A 9,159-nucleotide genomic window follows, 5' to 3' on the forward strand; every position below is an offset into this window, starting at 1 on the left:
ACACACTCACACTTCAGTATTAAAGGCTAAATGAGAAACTAATCGCACTGATGGTGAACACACACACATTATCATCATCATTACTATCATCTCAGTGTTAGAGCAGATACAGCGATGTATCGGAGGATCGCGATGACGTCAACGATGGACAATGACATCATCTATCGACCCATCCCTAATAGACATACATATAGACATATATGTCATATATAGACTAATTATGTATATATATATATATATATATATATATATATATATATATATATATATATATATATATATATATATATATATATATATATATATATATAATTAGTCCTGCAAGCCTTATGTAGAGTTTATGGGAAATAAATCAGCTCTAATAATATGTAAGCTGCTTCCCAATTCACATAATTACACAACAACCTAAAAGTATGTACCTTTTTGTAAAGGAAAAGTATATACTTTTGAGTGTGTAACTGAATAGAATGCTTGCTTTGGGACATGTTGCTTAGTTATGTCCTGTCAATTATCCGCACATCATCCACATTTCTTTTATATTTAATGAACTACTTTCCTGGAGAAGCAGCAGCAGGTTAATCTCCCATTCACAAATCTTTCATGCAGAGAATTTTCCTCAGGTCATTGAGTAATTATGCATTCTGAAGGTAATGTCCAAACATATCTTGATATAAGTTTAGTCTACATTGTTGTTGTGCATTGTTGATGAAATACAACACGGAAAACACAGTTTAAATATATTCCAGTTGGCTAGATATTGATTAACAGTCATTCAAGTCTTGTGTGTCCGCCATGTTTGTAGTTTGTTTACACTTTTTACCTGAGTTGTTCTAATCAAATTCACGTCCAACTTGCAATGCATTGTGAGCAATAGTAGCGGTTAGAATATGGACGCTTTTACACTTCGAATTTTTACCAGAAATGATTAACCATCCGGGAACCTTTGGCATACTCTTTTCAACATACTATTGTTTGGAACATACATATTTATTTTCGAATACTATTTAGGATGGATAGTATGTGAATTGAGACGCAGCAACAGTTTGGTCTAATGTGCATTTCCTGAAGGTCACCTGCTTTTACTGACATTTTATTTTGTTTTACATATGTTAATTTTTAATCCTAAATTTAATGCAGTTGTTTTTTGTATTGTATGCAAATTATATAGCTCTATTTTTATGATATTGCTGCTCTTCAGATTTGTGTTATTTTGATTACAGTACCAGATTTATATTATTGTACTTGAGGCAGAACTAAAAGCTAAAGAATCTGGAAGTATGCATGTGGAAGTATGCATGCGGTTTATGGTCTAATGATGAAGAGCTGAAGGCAGCATTCAGTGCGCATTAGCTCATGCTCCAGCGCAGCAGTAATCTCTGTTTGTTTAGAAAGTGTGTGTGAAGCTGAGAGGAGCCTAAGTGTTTCTGATGTTACCTGACCCTCTCCATCTTTTCCTTCCTCTCACTGTAGTATCAGCTTACATGTAATTTTCAGTCCTCTCGTAATGAATGGCCGCTGTGGACTCCAGCTGCCTGAGAGCTTGTTGGATGCTGGGATAGTGTGGGATCTCACAGTTCCTTCCACAATCATTAGGTCTCTAACACTTGTTGTGATGGTTTGAGGGTAACCAGTAGTTGTTAATTTGGGGAATGATATTTGGAAAAAGTAGTTTCTGATGAATATATACATAATTTATTTATCTATATCAATTGCATTTATACTTTTAGTTTAGTTACAAAAAATATTATTTACAGGTACATTTGATTTGTTTTGACAGAAATAACGTAATCTTTATTCAGAATTTGAATGACATTTAGTTGTGGCTATACCATGCTTTAGCCATAATTGTCATCATAATTGTATTTGCCAGATATTTTTTTCATTCAGGTTTAGATTAGGACTCTAAACTGGCCATTTCATGATTTTAATGTTTTCAGCTTCAAGGTAAAACTGTGTTACATGTTTTGCTGTGTTATAGGGCTCATTGTCTGGCATACTCTGCATTATTCTGTCATCTCTGTCATTTTGAAAAACTGGAATGATTGTGACCTTGTAAAGACACAATGTTCTAGAAATCATAGATTTGGAAAAAATTTTTTAGAACGATTTTAAAAAATATAGGATACATTTTTTATAATGTGCTTCAGAATTTCAGAAATTTGATCACTGTATTTTGTATAATTTTTTAGTGCTGTCAAATGACTAATCGTGATTAATTGTATCGAAGATAATATCTGCATAAAATCTAAAAACATACAAATGAAATATATTTATGAACATATTTATAAACATTTATATACAAATACTTTAAACAATAGTCATGCATATATAATATATGCACAGTATACAAATAATATTAATTATTATTTTAATGTAATAATATAAGTAATATAATAATTATTAGTATAATATATTGAAAATATGAACTTTTATTTTTTTACAATTAATTGTTTGATGCTAATTTTACGATATATTAAATTTAAAATACATTAAAACTGGACAGTTTCTTTTAGTTGTAATAATGAAGCCTACATAATTTCTCATAATATTTTATGACTACGGTTTCTGAAAGATCATGTTAAAATTCAGCTTTGACAACCCAGTGAAATTGCATTTTAATTAATTTAAATGTGAGCACAAAAGATGTATTTTAAAATTAAATATAAAAAAATTGAATAGTATGGACATATATTTTTATAATGACAGTCATCTTTTTTTGTTGTATGATTTTATTTCTATATTAAAATATAACATTTGTTTGTTTGCCTCTACATGTCTGTGAAATTCATGGACTCATGTGGGTAAAGCAACAGAGCTGCTCCCTCTAGAGGATTAACGTATAAAAGCATTCAGTTTTACAGCTGTTGGTCTTCTCTGTGTGTGCAGGTTTCTGAATCACGTTCGCGCCGCGTCTCTGCAGGATCAGGCTGGCGGTTATACATCAGGACTGGCCTGTCATCGGGCCATCCAGGACGCTTTCAGTGGCCTCTTCTCCTTGTAAAATTGGAAAAGGATGGAAAGTTCTGACTTTCAAAAGACTTACAATGGGAGAAGTTGGAAGTTTGAGAAAGAAACATCCCAGTTTTTCTGTTAAGAGGGTGTGAGCTATAATAGGTGTACAGATATTTTTGTTGATAAGTTGTTTTTTTTATGCGGTGTTGGTAAATAAACACAAGAAGATTTTCTTCGTGTCAGAGTTAGTTGCATGACCATCTCAGAGAAATGCAACAGGAATGATAATTTATTTTAAAAATTTAAAAGAACAAAAAAACTAAACACTCCAGGTTTACCATATTAACATGCAAGTAAACCAAACACTGAATTTATTCAGTTCGTTGAATCTTCACACTTCTGTTTTTTAGGACATGGCTCTTCTGAAGTGTCTGTGGAGAAAGAAACACATAATACAGCAGGAATTACAGCAATATTTTTCAGCAAATTAATAAAATCAATTATAAATTACAGTAGTCACTTATATTATTGCATTTGGCATAGTAAGAAATTAGTTTAGCTTTTTTTTGCCACAGGATGATAAAGGTAATTGTGTTTTTTTTTACTTGCAATTTTTAATTTAGATATTTTCTTCCCTCACAATTAAGAAGAAAAGCTGAAGTTTGGGATACCAACAGAACTGAAAAGTATTTATTATTACTTTATCCGTGTATTTGTATTTACTTCATGCTTTTAATCTTCTACCAGCGTGTCTTACCTCTGTCTTGGGTGTGTGTTTTGTACAGGACTCCCCTCGGCAGAGTAAAACTCACACACATCATCTCCTTATTAGGTGCCACGTTCCTCACCAGATGCACGGAGCACTGTCCTTGCAGATTAGTCTTTAAACTGGCCTCTGCTCGCTCCACTACGTCCCGCTGAGGATCATTCTCTTTGGAGAACCCATAACAGTGCACCTGAGGCAGGTTAGAGAGACTCTGGTCTGGTTCTGGGTCCAGTAAACCCTTGAAAGCATCAAGGAACTCAAGAGCCAAAGCAGGAAGGTTCATCACCACATGTATCTTTTGTGATCCCTTCATTAGAGCAGGCAGTCGCTCCCTGACCGGCCCCCGGATAAAGTCCCGTCCATCCAAGTTAGATGTTGTTATTTTTTGGTCAACCTTGTTGAGCTTTGCATTGTGCTGGAGCCAACGAAAGGACTCTGGGTTTAAGTCGTTAGCGAGGACCGCACAGCCTCGACGAGCTGCTGGGATGGCAAACGGACCGACTCCCGCGAAAACATCCACTACAGTATCACCTCGATGAAGGAGGGAAACTATACGCTCGTGTTCGGTGCTCAGTCGAGGGTTCCAGTACACACGAGAGAAATCAAACTCGTATAATACCCCATTTTCACGTACCTGAAAGAGGAAAAACTTTAATTATACACGGATGTGTATTTATTAATTAATATTTAGGTTAATTCCATGTGTGACGTGAACTAACCTTTGCCACCATGTTACTCTCTCCAGCCAAAACCTCCATTTGGAAGTTCCTGTATGTGGAGTCAATGGTGTTGGTTTTGTTGACCACACAGGTGATGCCAGGGTTTTTATCTATGATCACTTGACCTGGAACAAAATCGAATCAAGCAAAAACAAACTGAAAGATGAAGGACTGGAATTAAAATACATTAAAACAGGGGTGTCAAACTCCTAGAGTTCCTGGAGGACCGCAGCCCTGCATAGTTTAGTTTCAACACTAGACATGGGACGATAACCCTTTTCAAGGTATACTTTGGTTTGGAAAAGTCAAGGTTAGGACAACAGTATCAAAGATGTTGTAATAAATTGTAATGAAATCTGTGTTTTTGAAACTAATGAAGACCGCAGAAGTCAATGATTCATTTGAAATATTCAGCCTGACATGTTTATTGCTCCAAAATATCTTAAATGTTTCTCAAAATAAAATATATTGTGTTTAAAGGGGAAAAAAGTTTTTTTTTACCCAGACATTTAAAAAAAAAATATTAGAGCAGTAACCACCATACTGTAAACTGTGATATTTTTATCCAATTTTATCATACCATCAAAATTATATACTGGCCCATGCCTATTCAACACATTAAAGCTGCGGTCACACTGCACTTTTCTCCCCTTAGACTTCCATTCACACGCACGCAAATGCATCAGATTTTTTTTCAAGTTTCGGATTTAGCTGCGTTAGAACGTTCAAGCTTGGTGGACTCTAACCTGCGAAATCGCATTACATGATTGCGTGAGACAAACCGAGGATCAAAACATGACTTCTCAGGACAGAAATTTAAAACTTGGACCAATCGCTCACTTTTTCAATTTTTTTATTTTATTTCTAATCCCGCCGCTTTTCCGCAAGCTCAAACTCAAATGTGACTGCAGCATCATCTGTAGGTTTCAAACAAGCCTGAAGGACTCAATTGGTTTGATCAGGTGTGTGTAATTAGGGTTGGAACTAAACTGTGCAGAGCTGTGGCCCTCCAGGAACCTAGTTTGACACCTGTGCACTAGAACATTTACCACTAAATATTTTAGGCCAGAGATGTCCAAACTCAGTCCTGGAGGGCTGGTGTCCTGGAGAGTTTAGCTCCAACCCTAATCAAACACACCTGAACCAGGTAATCAAGCTCTTACTAGATATAAAAGAAACTTCCTGGCAGGTGTGTTGAAGCAAGTTGGAGATAAACTCTCCAGGACCGAGTTTGGACCCCTGGTTTAGGCCAAAATGAAAAGTTGAAAAATAACATTGAAGCTTTATTTAGAGCTTCTTAAGAGTTTGACTGTTCATCATCTATTTAATGCACATACAGTAACACGCATTTAACTGTTAAAGTTTATGAGTCAGCTGTGTGGACGCTTGGGTTGGGTTATCAATAGTAATTTTTCTATGTTAACTGTTTTATGGTAGATCAGGTTTTTTAGTTTGGGCTGATTTCTGTTGATGATGGATAAACAAAACCTCACCAAATTTTTACTTTGGCCAGAAATTTCATGTTTTTATTTTTAAATAACAAAATTCAATTAAAAAAAATAATTAACTGTTAAAAGATATAGTATATAAATAATTGTAAACCAACACCATTCCAAATCTGTATTTGACTAAATATATATTTGTACAGCATTTGAGCTAAAAACAATTAATAATGGCCCTGCTGAGCTTTCATTTAGCAAAATATGTTTTTTTGCTCCACAATAAACAAAATGCATATAGTTTTGAAAGTTGGACTTGTGATTCAAAGGTTACAGGTTCTAGTCGTGGCACCAGCAGGGACTGTTGGTGGTGGGAGTGATCAAACAGCATGCTCACCACCCACAATACCACTGCTGGGGTGACTCCTATGAGCAAGGCACCAAACTAGCTGCCCACTGCTTCTGGTGTGTATTCACAGTGTGTGTGCATGTGCACTCAGAATTTTTGCTCTGCATTTAACACTTCTGAGTAGGGGTCACCATATTTGGCAACATGCCACAACTTCCTTTTTTCCTTTCAAGAGTTCACACTTAGATATTGCTTGATAATATTAGCAGGTTTGGCATGCTGTCCTGGGAGAGAACCCAGAGCACGGATGAGCCCAGGGTTCCCGCCTGGTCGAAAAGCATGCAAGGAGGTACAAGATCAGGTAGTTCTCGAGAGCTCCTCCTGGAAAGGAGTAAAGAGGTAAGATGGGGTGGATGGGGTGATTCTTCGGAAAATGAAGATAAGGGAGTTATTCTAAACAGGCTGTTTATAGTAGGTTTGGAATAATCTGATTGAGTTCCTAATGATAACAGATGGCAGACCAGCCATGATCAATCATCTCATGTGCTCCTTTCGAAACTAGTTTGTGAAACTTTACTAAATGACAGATTTGTTTTCTTAATGAGGTGATTTGTTGGTTTATATATTGTCTCACCGATCAGTTTTCTGTAGGGTAGCTGATGTTCTCTCAGGTTCATATGGGCAATGTGGCCCACTCTGCTAAATCCTGATGTCACACCCTGTCCTTCAGGAAGAACAGCTCGCAAAATCTCTTCGCTTTTAAAGTTCTCATAGGTGAGTTTCAGTTCATAGCTCTGGATCTCCTGAGGCACGCTATAAGCTTTCAGAGCTTCTGCCTCATCACTGCCAAACGAGTCTGAAGATGTAATGCTGTTTGGGTCCAATAACAGCAGCCGATGTTCAATATTACCACAGTCTGCATTTCCATCTTCACTGTGTTCCTCCACAACACGCTTGAGTCCTGGCCTCTGTAATGCCACTTTCTTCAAACTTTTCACTGCTTTGTTGAGAATGTTGGTTGGTAACCGTATGGCGGGAACGCTCACTGTCTGATTGAAAGCAGAGCGGTCCAGTTCTGTCATGCCCCGTACAGTGGAAGGGGGCTTGAAGAGGCCCAGATCGGTCTGTGATTGGTCAGTCATGACTTTCTGAGACCTCATAAAATGGTTTAAATTCTGAGATGTAAATGTACAACTGTGATGTCTCTGCAGGAGGATGAAAAGTCTGGCAGATCTGTTGGTGAAAAAGAGAGAGATGGAGTTATGGCCTGTGTACCTAGAATTTATTGAGGAAAAAAGTTCAGAATTTTTAAAATTGCCTTAGATGTCCTGCAGATTTTAAGCAGCTGTGGATGCATTGCTACCTGTACATTTAGCCAAAGTCCACCAGGCTGTGTGCGTTAAATCAATCGCTAAACTCGTAGTTACTTTATCTATGCATCTGTCACTCCCAGTCAGTGAACCACTGAAAACCATCAGTCTGTTTACATGCTACAGCCTTTGTGTTCAAATAGCCAAACACCATGAAACCCCCATACAACAGTCCATGGACCGAATGATATATAGTGAGAATATAAAAGAATTAGTAAAGTTTTACTTGGATGCACAAACAGCCATCTTGCCATTTATGATGCTAAAAATAAATTATTTTATTTTAACAAAAGTGTAGCACATAGCTTGCATAAAATGTATATAATTAGTTGCCCTAAATCCAGCGTTAAAGATTTTTTCTACTGGCCTGAAAAAAAGAAGTTCATAGCTATTTCTTAGCCATATATTTTAAATAGTGTGTCAAAAATAGCATCTGCAAATCCAGAATTTAAATATTTAAAAAATTTTAATAAATGTGAAATGAGCAAAATTCTAAGTGTTATGCAAACAAAAAGCAGTATGGAAAATGTGCATGTTCTTTATTGCAGTTCTAAATTATTTTAAAAATGGTGGCTCACTTGCCAAACTGACGGCAAACAGTGGAAAACATCACTTAATTTTTTGTTGTTGTGTTGTACCAATATAAATGTCTGCTTCCAAGATGTTAAAAAACACATTTTCTTTTAGCCTCATAATTTGAAGTTGCCGCCTCTTTGCTGCACTTGTTGTTATCAGGTTACCAAAAAAAAATAACATGCTCACAACATCCAATCACATAAGAGGAACCGAAAAGCAATATGGTGTTTACAACTTTACAGAAGACTTTTCGAAGACTGTTTTTGCATGCAATTGACAAAGTCGCCTGATCGGGCCAGTAATGATCATGTCTACTATCTTGCACGCTGGCCCTGGGCCATTGGGCAGTCCTTATTGTTGAGCACTGCCTAAATCACTCAGTAATCAGTTATTAGTAAGAGAATTAAATGCTTATTTTATAATAAAAACATTGCATTTTTAATAGTATTGGGAAACACAATGCAGTGCTCTCACATGCTAAAAAAATTCAGCAAGATTTTCTTTTCTAATGCTAATTGATTTGCTAGTGTACACTACTTGTTGAGTTTTCAACCGTTTCTTTTACTTGCTTTTATGTAAAAGGTGAAGCCCAATACTCTATTTTAGATAAAAAAGTAATATACTTTCCTTAACAATGTTTTTTGTTTATCTTTGCTGTTAAGCAACACATAAGTTACACACAAATATTGCCGCAGAATCATAAATGTTAGTTCGTAAAAACCATTTAAAAATGTCCAGCGAAATCCTGGAAGTAACGTCGCCTACCAAATTTAGTGTACATGGATGCACAGCAATCTGTTTTCTACGCCTAGTGACATCCTACAGAATGACTTATAACCTCAGAGCTTCATTTGCGTTATTCAACGAACGCACATAAAAACATATAACGTTACCCTAATCCTTATATTAAAAACAAACTGCCACAGCTCACCTTCTCCACACTGCTGCCATGTGAACACGCGTTTATCCTACGTCATTTCTATGCGAC

The 9,159-nt window shown here is 36.2% G+C and overlaps 2 protein-coding genes across 3 annotated transcripts in view; one reads left to right on the forward strand and one right to left on the reverse strand.

Moving 5' to 3' along the window:
- The window catches only part of mnat1 (MNAT1 component of CDK activating kinase), a 33,651-nt gene extending 30,468 nt beyond the window's left edge, over positions 1-3,183 (forward strand). The window contains 1 exon segment of the mRNA NM_001006100.1: positions 2,887-3,183. Within this exon segment, the coding sequence (NP_001006100.1) occupies positions 2,887-3,001 (115 nt within the window). The 3' untranslated portion in view covers positions 3,002-3,183.
- Positions 3,181-9,157, reverse strand: trmt5 (tRNA methyltransferase 5). Of its 2 annotated transcripts, none has more exons than XM_087278176.1 (5): positions 8,937-9,156; positions 6,860-7,458; positions 4,438-4,562; positions 3,710-4,352; positions 3,181-3,383 (listed from the first exon to the last, which is right to left on the reverse strand). In XM_087278176.1, the coding sequence occupies exons 2-5, from the start codon at positions 7,383-7,385 to the stop codon at positions 3,328-3,330; spliced, it is 1,350 nt and encodes a 449-aa protein (XP_087134302.1). In that variant the 5' UTR covers positions 7,386-7,458; positions 8,937-9,156; the 3' UTR covers positions 3,181-3,327. The 2 variants fall into 2 exon arrangements, with proteins under 2 accessions (XP_087134302.1, NP_001139055.1); NM_001145583.1 differs by having other exon boundaries at positions 3,220-3,383; positions 9,103-9,157.
- Between the last annotated feature and the right edge of the window lie 2 nt (positions 9,158-9,159).

This window comes from Danio rerio, chromosome 13 (assembly GCF_052040795.2).
Source record: "Danio rerio strain M-AB ecotype USA chromosome 13, GRCz13ab, whole genome shotgun sequence".
In the NCBI taxonomy this organism is placed as follows: domain Eukaryota; kingdom Metazoa; phylum Chordata; class Actinopteri; order Cypriniformes; family Danionidae; genus Danio; species Danio rerio.